Source organism: Triticum dicoccoides, chromosome 5A, assembly GCF_002162155.2.
Source record: "Triticum dicoccoides isolate Atlit2015 ecotype Zavitan chromosome 5A, WEW_v2.0, whole genome shotgun sequence".
Classification (NCBI taxonomy): domain Eukaryota; kingdom Viridiplantae; phylum Streptophyta; class Magnoliopsida; order Poales; family Poaceae; genus Triticum; species Triticum dicoccoides.
In genome coordinates this window covers 672,202,255-672,214,551 of record NC_041388.1, presented here as the reverse complement: position 1 = coordinate 672,214,551, position 12,297 = coordinate 672,202,255, and the positions used below count along the sequence as shown (strand labels likewise).

The 12,297-nt window shown below is 47.5% G+C and overlaps 1 protein-coding gene across 1 annotated transcript; it reads left to right on the top strand.

Moving 5' to 3' along the window:
* Window positions 1-6,647: 6,647 nt before the first annotated feature.
* LOC119304008 (probable acyl-activating enzyme 1, peroxisomal) lies at window positions 6,648-8,521 on the top strand. Its single transcript, XM_037581175.1, has one exon. The coding sequence runs from the start codon at window positions 6,719-6,721 to the stop codon at window positions 8,366-8,368; it is 1,650 nt and encodes a 549-aa protein (XP_037437072.1). The 5' UTR covers window positions 6,648-6,718; the 3' UTR covers window positions 8,369-8,521.
* The last annotated feature ends 3,776 nt before the right edge of the window (window positions 8,522-12,297 follow it).

Below are 12,297 nucleotides of genomic sequence, written 5' to 3'. Positions count from 1 at the left end.
ACATATTCTGGTGAGCGTTTTTTCTGTTAAAGAAACACGGGCGTCATTACATTTTGAGAAAGACGACAACCATGGAGCGGGGTTTTTTTGTTATACCTTTGCGCCGGCGTCTCCGTCCTGACCGCCTTCCTTTTTGGCCTACCCGGCCTCGGTGCCTCTTGTTGGCGAGTTGCTGCGGGTTCGACAGGGCATCCCGAATGCCTTCCCTGTAAAAAATGTCATGTGTATATGGTGGGTGAAGTGTCTAAAAAAGGGGATCCTAGTTTTTGGAGTTGGGATATTTTGGTTTTTTTTACGTGCGACGCAGGGAGCAGCCCGGGATAGTCGGCCATAATGGCCACCATGGCGTCATCGCAGCTTAACTGATAGAACTGTCGGTCTATCAGCTCCACAAAGATAACCGGATCTTCTTCAAGTCCGGAGTCGAGGGCCCGGTCAGGGTCCTCTGGTTGTGGAGAGGGGCTGCTGACCTCCTTTATGGCTTTTCGCAGTTTCTGTCGCAAAGTGGCAAGGTGAATACTTACAGCAAAAAATGCGGGAAAAATGGGAGTAAGGGGATATAACTTACCCAGCTTGGAGGATTGTACATGGAGAATCCATCCCGTGGCTTAATGCGGGTGAACTCCTCTTCCTCTCCCTTGAACAGTTCGGATAGAATTTTTGCTAAAGCAGCAGCATTGTCCGGACCCTTACGCCCGTAGCGGGTGGCATCATCCGCCCCGTTAAAACACCACAAGGGGTGCCCACGATATTGAAGTGGCTGCACTCCCCGCATTATGCAAATCGACATAACTTCGATTACTGTCAATCCTGATTGAGCCAGTGCTTTGATCCGGTTCATCAGATAGAGGACTTCTCCGTTGTCTTCCACCTGGGGGCTCCGTGGGCGCCAACTTCGGCGTTTCTTCAGAGGAGCATTGTTGAACTCAGGAAGACCCCGCCGAACAGGGTCCGGAAGGGGAACGTCCTCCATATAAAACCATTCTGAAGGCCAGTCTTCGGACGACTTCTTTGGGGTACCAGACAGGTATCCGGTATCGACGATGCGCCATATTTCGGCTCCACCCACTTGATAAAGTGACCCCCTCTATGCGCGGAGACGAGGCAAAATAGCCTTTTCCACAGCTCGAAGTGAGGCTCGCAGCCCAGGAACAACTCGCAGAGAGCAACATAGCCGGCGATATGTAGAATGGAGGCAAGGGTGAAATTGTGTAATTGGAGGCCGTAGAACTCCAGGAGCCTGCGGAGGAACGAATGAATCGGAAATTTGAGTCCCCTCAATGGATATGGGACAAAGCATACCTGCTCCCCCGTAGAGGGGCTGGGGAAGCTCTTCGCTTGCTCCCCGCCATTGTAGGTGGCGAGCCCGGCTCGGACGGGCACCATATACGCCGGAGATAGAAATCCCTTGGTCTGCAGTTCGACCAAACGACTGTGTGGGACTGAACACCTCTCCCAATCACCGGGCTTAGGGCTACGGGGGCGGGAGGAGGAGCTGCGGAGGTCGGCCATGCTGGAATGGATCTTTCCGAAACGCGCTCTGATGGATTCTCGCTGGGGGGGAGGATGATATGGGTCGGATCTAAGAATCCCCATCCCTTTAATAGACAATTTATTTATCTGGCTAGGGGGCGAATGTAAAAATGCCCTGGCGCCTCGTATTCATTTGACGCGTGGGAGATAGCCCTTATTGGGCACAGAAGCCAAGAGGTTCGACATTTATGGGGTCGGACACTGCTTACGAACACTTGAAAACTGGAAAAAAACCCGCCTTGCAATGCCGAAGACAATACTGAGCGCCGGACTCATCGTCATTGAAGCCTGCTTCGGGGGCTACTGAGGGAGTCCTGGATTAGGGGGCATCCGGATAGCCGGATTATATCCTTCGGCCGGACTGTTGGATTATGAAGATACGAGATTGAAGACTTCGTCCCGTGTCCGGGTGGGACTCTACTTGGCGTGGAAGGCAAGCTAGGCAATACGGATATGTATATCTCCTCCTTTGTAACCGACCATGTGTAACCCTAGCCCCCTCCAGTGTCTATATAAACCGGAGGGTTTTAGTCCGTAGGACAACATACAATCATACCATAGGCTAGCTTCTAGGGTTTAGCCTCTCCGATGTCGTGGTAGATCAACTCTTGTAATACTCATATCATCAAGAATAAATTAAGCAGGACGTAGGGTTTTACCTCCATCAAGAGGGCCCGAACCTGGGTAAAACATCGTGTTCCCTGCCTCCTGTTACCATCCGCCTTAGATGCAGAGTTCGGGACCCCCTACCTGAGATCCGCCGGTTTTGACACCGACATCACTCCTGTTGAGAAGGGAGGCAACACTTGACAGAATGGGAAGAACTTGAAAAGAGGGCACGACACTCCGTTTGAATGGATAAGCAAAGGAATGAACATGATCTTTGACAAAAATGGGATGATGGGTCGAAGCGTGCAACATCACAATGCCTCCGGAACAAAAGATAGAACAGACTGAAAGTAATGAAGAAGAAAACAACATCTTCTACCTCAAATGAATTTGAAAGCATCCTTCCATAGAGGATTGGACGGAGTTGTTGGGAAATGAACAATGAAAAGAATAAACTTGTTGTGGGCTTATTGAAAACATCCCAAAACTTGAGGGAAAATTCTGCCACTAACGGAAACAATAGATTGGATTGATATCAACAACGAGACGAGAAACTTATTTCACTGGGAGGATAAATGAAGAACTTGGGTCATTTATAAGCACCATAAATAGCAACAATCCTTAGGGGAGGCTTAAGGTGAAATATGACACAAGATAACTCCAATGAAGAGATTGATGGGTTGCAAAGGATCTCATGAACGAATTGAAAATGATGGGTTCAAAATATGTCATTCCGAACAACTTGTGAATCATGAAACACGAAGGGAAATTGTCAAGAATGACATAACACCACCTCAAAAGATAAGGGAGAAGGGATTGAACTTTGAAATGCAAGATGAAGAATACTTGAACTCCTCTGAAAAGAATCTCGACGAAGACTTCGAGAAGGAATTAAATCCTTGATGAACCATCATGTAGAGCCTCCATGAAGAACTCCGGTAATAAAAGAATGATCAAACGAAAGGGAAAGTTGAAAAGAACTCTGGGAGAAGCCTTGCAATGATTAGATGAAGCTTTGAAATGATGTAACTGAGAAAGCTTGGAACTCCGGGAAAGTATGAAGCACTTAAACCGAGAATTTACTCATCGTGAACAAACTCCAGAAGAAGGGATTAAACATTTGGATGAAACAAGAATAAGAATTACGTTATGCATATCCTTCATCAATTTAAATTGATGACCAGCAACGGATTTGGCATACTAGTTAATCTCGTAGAAGGGATTAAGATAGATATAGCGTAAACTTGAGAAGGTATTGATGGAACTACCGATGGGATTTGGAAACAACGAATGAATTAATGTGATAACGAAGGAAGATAAATCTTGAGCGAACCACCGTAAGAATTGAAAATGAAAGTAGCAAAGGCACAATTCACCGGGGAGAATTGGAAAATGAAAGATGATACTTGAGGGCATTTAGATACATGTGAACGAACAGATCACGAGTTGATAAGAGAATACTTGAATGATGGGATATATTGGATAAGAAGAGGGCCATGACAGAAGAAGTGTGTGGAATACAGAGATACAATTTATGACAACTTTTAAGGTGCCAAGGTTCTATTAGTCAGAGAACCTCCGGTAGATCCCGGCACCGGTAAAAAGAGGTTTGCAGGTGCACCACCCCAGCTCTTCCTACTCCCGGGCCATCTCAAAGTCGAGGTAATAACACCAATGGTGCCTAAACTTGTCATTGATGTTCACTTTGGTGCCTAAACTTGAAAAATACACCAAACTGTTTCTATAACTTGGTAGTACGGTTCAAAGCACGTGAACACTTTTTACAAGAGGTAAATACACCGGGAGTCATAGAACTTGCACGGGACGTTGGTGCATAAACTCGTAAAATACGTGTTTTTGGTCATCTAACTTGTCCTCTCGTTCATATACGGTGCTTTCTATCGTATCCGGCCGTATCCCAGGCACACGTGACGTGCCAACGTTGTGAGGGCTCATTTTCACTGTTTTTTTAATCCTTGCATTTTATTTATTTATGCAGAAAATTCTCAAATAAAATTAAAACCAAACTTTTCTGATCCCTTGCATTTTATCTACGCGAACAATTCTCAAATGAAATTGAAAAGGCGGGTACATGCTGGGCTTCGAACTACTCGACAAACCTGATGTTTGGTGATTAGTACGCACAGTTAGCTCCATATTATATGGATAGTACGAAGAAAGTAGAAATTTAAACAGGAAAAGCTGTGCAAAAAAGGGATAGCCCCGGTTCAAACCTATGACCTCCTGGCTAGCTCGCCGCATGTGCAATTATAGAGATATACACAATTTATCTTTTGCATTTTTTCTTTTTTCTATGTAAGAAAATAACTTATACTCTAGATAAACTTTTCGGACAAATCATTCAACTTTTCCCCGCAAAAAAATCATTAAAATTTTGTTTGAATTTGTATAATATTAAATTTGAAGAATCTAGATAGAAGAAATATAGTGCAGAATGAATGTACATGATTTTTTTAGACAAATAAACTACATTTTTGTTTAAATTCAAATAATTTTTAACTTAAACAATCTAGTGCAGAATGAATGCACGTATTTTTGGACAAATAGACAGAAATTGTGTTTGAATTCAAATAAATTTAATTTTTTAAATCTAGATAAAGGAAAATATAGGTCAGAATGCTTGTACGTAAATTCTTCGGACAAATAAACTATTTCTTCTGAATTCGAATAATTAAAATTTTAAAAATCTAGATAAAAGAAGATATATTGCAGAATAAATGTACACAAATTTCTTTCAGGCAAATTAGCGGGGGTTTTTTCGAATACGAATAATTTTAAAGTTGAAAATCTAGATAAATAAAATATAGTTCAGCTGAATTGTCCAAAAGAATTTTAAAATTTGAACAATTTTATATTTGAAAAAATTGATCGCTCAAACAGAATGATTCCACTCTCCGCGTGATAATGTGCATAAATTTCTATTACCCGCGTAGTTGTCTTAAATAGAGAAGGATTAATAACAACATACACACGAACATTTCCATGCATGAATATTTTTTTGAAATGCGTGAACATTTTTAAAATGCAACATACTTGTTTTAATTACACAAATATTTTTTAATTTTTAATTTTTTTAAAATATCACATACTTTTTTTACAACGTAGAACATTTTTGAAACGTCACAAACAACAAAATATAAGTTGTTTTCTTACATCATTTTATTCCTGCGGGAATTACACGAACATGTTTTTAGTTTTCGTTTATTGTTTTGTTGGGCTGAGCGAACATAGTATTAAAGAAAATTTTGTTTCTGAGTTTGATGTCAATTTATTCTTGGTCGAGTGGCTAGTGTAGTTATCTCTTAGTTTGGAGGACGTCCGTTCTAGTCCCCTGGCGCTATTTTATTCGTCTTTCTTGAAAGAAACTGTGTGCCTTGATGTGCGTAATTAAACAAAAATCAAAGATGCTTTTTGCAAAAAAAAGATAATGCATGGCTGACCCAACACCTCACCACTCACAGCCCCCGACATGTGGGCCGTATTCATGCTGACACAACACGTGAGCACAAGATACGGCTGGACACGAAAGAAGTGACCGTATCTGCACGCATAGGCAAGTTATGTGACCGCAATGATGTATTTTACAACTTTTAGCACCAAACTGAACATCATATGCAACTTTTAGTACCTCTTTTTACAACTAGAAATACATTTCCTAAAGGCATGAACACTTCATATACTACATGAATATTTTGTAATTTCTAAAATAATAAAAACAACTAACATGTGAAAAATGGGTGCACTAACTGCAGCCCATTTAACTCCACGATTGTGTCGGATATATACAACGTTGCAGTACGTAAAAGACAACAAATTTACATGGGGCAATAGGTTGGCGCATGTCCTTTGTGGCGCACATGTTGCCGGTTCGAAACTCACCCGTGCAAATTTTTTGTTTTTTCCAGTTGTGCACTGATAGGTGGGACCCGATGGTCATTGAGACGCACACTCTTCTTGCTAGTCTGTCCCGACACTGCAAGTGGGCCCCACGTCACGTTGGCATGTCTAGTCAACAATACATACATATCTAGACATGATTTGAACCATACTACCAAGTAGAAGCAGTTCGATGTATTTTTCAAGTTCAGGCATCAAAATGAACATCGATGGCAAATTTATGCACCACCAGTGTTATTACCTCCTCAAAGTCTCACTAAAAGTTACCAGTTTGCCTGGTTCTAACAATCAAGGGGCTGAGTTTTCCTAGTTTTGAAGATAAAATATCATTTCCTATTAAACTTTCCATAGAGTGGTTTTCTTATAAGCAAATAATAGTATATGATTCAGTCTTAATCAGTGGTTTTTGCCGCTTGGCACAAAGCCAGAGCCAGCTGCAAGTAGTACATTGTTCATCTGAAAAGGAGATTCCATTTGTCTGATGCCGCGTGCGTTTGTTGAAGTTCCTTGTTTTAATCACGCAACGCTATCATATCACTAATACCAAGTGAACACACATGGACTTGATTAGATTAATCCGCATGTTACCTCTATACGCATTGCATCAACCGTACCTAGCCTGGATTGCTCCGGGGATCCCATTCTCGAAGGCATCGCCATGGAGGGGTCGGTGAAGTGCGACGCCAACTACACGCCCCTCACGCCGCTGAGCTTCCTGGAGCGCGCCGCGCTCGTGTACGGGGCGCGCACGGCCGTCGTATTCGGCGAGAAGGAGTACTCGTGGCGCGACACGAGGGAGCGGTGCCTCGCCGGGGCGTCCGCGCTCGCGCGCCTCGGCGTCGGCCGCCGGGATGTGGTGGCGGTGCTGGCCGCGAACACGCCGGCCATGTACGAGCTGCACTTCAGCGTGCCGATGACTGGCGGTGTGCTGTGCACGCTCAACACCCGGCACGACGCGGCCATGGTGTCCGTCCTCCTGAACCACTCGGAGGCCAGAGTCTTCCTCGTCGAGTCGCAGTTCCTCGGCGTCGCACGCGACGCCCTGGCGCTCCTCGCTGACGCCGGAGGCAGCCTGCCTCTCCTCGTCACGATCGCCGACGGCGACGGCATCAGTAGCGATGGCGTGCCGGAGTACGAGGCCCTGCTGAGGAGCGCGCCGCGCGGCTTCGAGATCAGGTGGCCCGCCGACGAGTGCGACCCGATATCCCTCAACTACACGTCGGGGACGACGTCGCGGCCCAAGGGCGTCATCTACAGCCACCGCGGCGCCTACCTCAACACGCTGGCCACGGCGCTCGCCAACGAGATGCCGACCATGCCGGTGTACCTCTGGGCCGTGCCCATGTTCCACTGCAACGGCTGGTGCATGGTGTGGGCCACGGCGGCGCAGGGCGGCACCAGCGTCTGCATGGCCGGGAGCTTGGCTCCGAAGGCCGTCTTCGAGCAGATCGTGCGGCACAGGGTTACTAACATGGGCGGCGCGCCCACGGTGCTCAGCATGCTCGTGAACGCGCCGGCTTCGGAGCAGAGGCCGCTGCCGGTCAAGGTGCGCATCTCCACAGGCGGCGCGCCTCCGCCGCCGCACATACTGGCCAAGATGGATGAGCTCGGGTTCAACGTCGTCCATGGGTACGGCCTCACCGAGACGTACGGACCGGCGACGCTGTGCGTGTGGAAGCCAGAGTGGGACGCGCTGCCGGCCGCCGAGCGCGCGCAGATCAGGGCGCGGCAAGGCGTGCCGCACGTGATGCTGGAGGGCCTGGAAATCAAGGACCCGGCGACCATGGTGAGCGTGCCCTCCGACGGGCGCACCGTGGGCGAAGTCATGCTGCGAGGGAACACGGTGATGAGCGGGTACTACAAGGACCCGGCGGCCACGGCGGAGGCCATGAGCGGCGGGTGGCTGCGTTCAGGGGACCTCGGCGTGCGGCACCCCGACGGATACATCCAGCTCAAGGACCGGTCCAAGGACATCATCATATCGGGCGGCGAGAACATCAGCTCCATCGAGGTGGAGTCGGCGCTGTTCGGCCACCCCGCCGTGCTCGACGCGGCGGTGGTGGCCAGGCCGGACGAGCACTGGGGTGAGACGCCGTGCGCGTTCGTCACCCTCAAGGACGGAGCGAGCGCCACGGAGGCTGACATCATCGAATTCTGCCGGGCACGGCTGCCGCGCTACATGGCGCCCAAGACGGTGATCTTCGCCGAGCTGCCCAAGACTTCGACGGGCAAGACGCAGAAGTATCTGCTCCGTGACAAGGCCAGGGCCATGGGAATCCTGCCTAAGCTGACCACAAGCAAACTGTAGCATTTTCTATGAGTTCCAAAAAAGCATTGTCTTGTAACTTCTGTGTTACTGTTATATTGCTACCATCCCGAATTTGCTATGCCGCAAGTAATAATCGGTAAAAACATGTAGTTTCAGTCGAATAACGCCTTTGGTGCACAAGCAGGCCCCGTACACTGATCCCTTTTTTTTAACTTAAAAAAGGATTTTATGGCCTGAAAAATTGCAAAAAATCGTGTACAAGCGGGCATACTAGTGTACTATAACTATGTAAATTTTCATGAATATACATGCTTGCATGTGAGAGACACAAAAAAAAATACAGTGGGAAGAAATCGGCCAGCATGCGTCTGTGTGTTCTTTTGACTCAAGATACTAGGGGCGAGTTCATTTGACTCGACTCTAGAGAATCACGGTCTGGGGAATCAAAACCGCAAAAGAAGTCATTTCTGTGCAAGAAATCGGCTAGAATCATTCAAGAATAGCAGTGCATTTTAGTATCATCGAATGTTGGTGTTTCTTAAATCTCAAGATAATATGCCGGCTCAATCTTTCGGAGGTGCTCATAGGGATATGATGTGCGTGTGTACGTTCATAGGGATGAGTGTATACGCGTGTATATGAGCGCTTGTGTCTGTACTGATGCTAAAAAAAAGAATTTTGGTGTTTCTGACGATTCTCACCGGCCCCTTAAAAGAAAATGATTCGTTTTCAACGACAACCTCTATTGGACATCCTATTTACGAGCGAAATGTTACTCGGGCCAAGCGAGCGAGGCCCAAAACGAATGAATCCAGCGAGAAGGCTCACGTTCATTCTCCACACTCGTTCGTCCCCACCCACAAGCACTCGACCTGAGTTAGGGTTCACGCCGCCAGCCGGCTGCCCTGACCCAGAGGCATCAGACCCGCCAACGGCAGGTCCCCTACGCTGCCACACCGTCCTATCCGCCGCCATCCCCGTCACCCAGTGGCGAATCTAGACAGAAACTGGAGGGTGGGCTCAAAGCCTGTATCATGCCAATATCGGTTGGGTTGGGCTTGCAAGTGGTTGAGTTGGGCCATGAAACTAGTAGTAAAAAAAATCTTGCAGTGTTGGAGGGGGGCTCAAGCCTATTAAAGCCCCCCTAGTAGATTCGCCCCTGCCGTCACCTCCGCGCCCGCTGCCCCGCCCCATCTGCCCTCCAGGATGTGGCGTCTTCGCCCGAGCTAGCCTCGCGGTTGCTGGTGAGGTCCTCTCGTCCCATGCCTCCAGGGGACGCCGCCGCCAACCCCTGCGCCTACTCCTGGCTTTTATCTTGACAATAGTGGGAATGTCACCATAATCATCAAGTTCACAAGGCGTCTTCGCCACAACCACCATATCCAGAGACCTTATTGCCACGACCACAATCACCTCAACTTGTCTGAGCCATGATGATGATGATTACACGGGCGGCAACGATGATAATGTCAATTATCTCTCAACTGTTTTAGCCATAGAGAGAAACTCGAGAGTGAACAACGCATGGCGGGAGAACCCCGAGTTCCTCCCGCTTCTCAAGATGCCTCTTCTTCGTACCATTCATGGCTTCTAAATCGACGCTCTTCGCATACTGCCCAATCATGCCTTACGCGAGCAGCACCTCGTCAGTGCTGTCTTGACAGCCAGACACTGCTACGGCCCGATGGATCCTGGACCCGACGGTTTCGGCCCGATGTTTTATCGGAAATTCTGGAACATTGTCAAACCTCACATAAATTCCTTCATGGCTGATTTTCAGAACCTCTCCGCACAAACGGAATGCCTAAACAGAGCACACATCATTCTCTTGCCCAAAAAAGACCATGCTAACACACCAGATGCCTACCGCACAATCTCCCTCCAAAACTGCCCAATAAAAGCTACAGAAAAAATACTCACAAACAGATTAAACCATTAATCCCACTCCTCGTACATGGAAATCAGACTGGTTTTATCTCGGGCCGTGGCATCGCAGAAAACTTTGTCTTTGTTGCGGATATCATCAGCACCTGTCACTCCAGAAAAGCCCCAACTATGGTCATTAAACTTGACTTCAGGAAAGCCTTTGACTCCCTCTCCTGGGAATCCCTCGCGTCCATTCTCAAATGCCGTGGCTTCCCGACAAAATTCTGTAACTGGGTTAATGATCTCCTCCACACTGGGAAAACTGCAGTCATGCTAAACGGGATTCCAGGGAACTGGATTCGGTGCAAAAATGGCCTCAGACAAGGCGACTCTATATCGCCCTACCTCTTCATCATTGTCGCCGATCTACTACAGCAGATGATCAACCGAGACTGCAACCTTCTACATCTTAGTCACCCTCTATTCTCACACTTACCGCCCACAATCTTGCAATACGCCGATGACACCTTAATCATCGCCAAGGCTTCAGCTCTAGCAGCTGCCCAGCTAAAAAACATTCTTCACAAGTTCGCGTTAGCCACTGGCCTCACTATAAACTACACGAAAACCACCTTTGTACCCATGCACGTCTGCCCTAACGTCGCTGCCGACATTGCCACCACCCTACAGTGCACAACCTCCACCTTCCCACAAATCTACCTAGGTTTACCCCTAGCACCCACACGCTTGCCTGCTAACGCTTTTCTACCAATCATTGACAGATGTCGAAATTTTCTAATTGGCTGGCGAGCCAAACTCCTCTCTAAGGGCGACAGACTCATCCTCCTGTCTGCTGTACTTGACTCCATCCTCGTCTACTTTATGTCTGTCTTCCTTATCCCGAAGAGCGTTCTAAAAACACTTGACTCGATTCGACGAGCCTTCTTTTGGGCTGCAGAGGAAACTTGCACCGGTGCTCAATGCCTAGTTGCCTGGAAAAATGTTTGTAAACCAAAAAGGTTTGGGGGCTTAGGACTCAAAAACCTCCACCAGCAGAATAAATGTCTCCTAATGAAATTTGCTGTCAAAGCAATGTTACCAAACCAGACACCCTGGCTGGAATGGATTGATCTACAACACCCCAATGCCTTCATCGCCCCACATAATAATCAGTCCTTCCTTTGCCGTACCATTAACCACCACCTACCAGCATTACAGGCTATCTCCTTTGTAATCACAAACTCGGGCACCTTAACATATTTTTGGTTTGATGTTTGGCTTCACCATGAACCGCTTGCTGCTGCTTTTTCCCTGCCTTTTCTCGCACACTACATCAATACTTGCTCGTGTGGCTACTGTTTTTAATCATGGTTTAGAATCTATACTGCGGAACCGCCTAAGATCTAATGCTACTGCCGAGTTGTGCTCCTTGTTGTCACTTCTACAGGACTTCCAGCCTTTACCGGAACCGGACGACCGCTACCTTAATGGCGGCCTGCGCTTCTCCACAAAGGCGGCTTATGATCTGTCCGTACAGGTTGACGGCTCAAACGCTCACACTATCCCAATATGGTCTTCATGCGTCCCCAATAGAGTGAAGATTTTTGTCTGGCTATTATTTCGTGGTCGGCTGAACTGCAAAGCCAATCTCCTTCGCAAGCATATTGTCTCCAACTCAACCTGCCCAAGATGTGGCTCGGATGGCGAATCTACTTCGCACATCTTTCTGGACTGCCCGCTCGCGCAGCGAATTTGGCAAAGGATTGGGCTCCGACCACCTCACTGCATAGACGAACTATGGGACTGCAGCCTGCCTCCCCAAGTTGATGCAGTCATCTGGCACTCCATGCTTCTGATCATTCTGTGGAAAATTTGGTGCTCCAGAAACGCAATGACTTTCAGACAGCAAAACCACCACAGTGTCTTCACCCTCAAGCAAATCATTGAAGAACTCATGCTCTGGACTTACAGGATGAAGAAACCAGCGCAGAAACAGGCCGCCTCTTCTTGGCGTTCCTACCTCTTATCACGTTTACACGTGCTTATATAATTCCCCTTTGTAATCAGTCAAACGATGGATTGCAAACTTGAGAAATATATTC

Excerpts from the sequence above, each read along its gene's own strand:
- LOC119304008 (XM_037581175.1), top strand. The coding sequence starts at position 6,719 with ATGGAGGGGTCGGTGAAGTGCGACGCCAACTACACGCCCCTCACGCCG.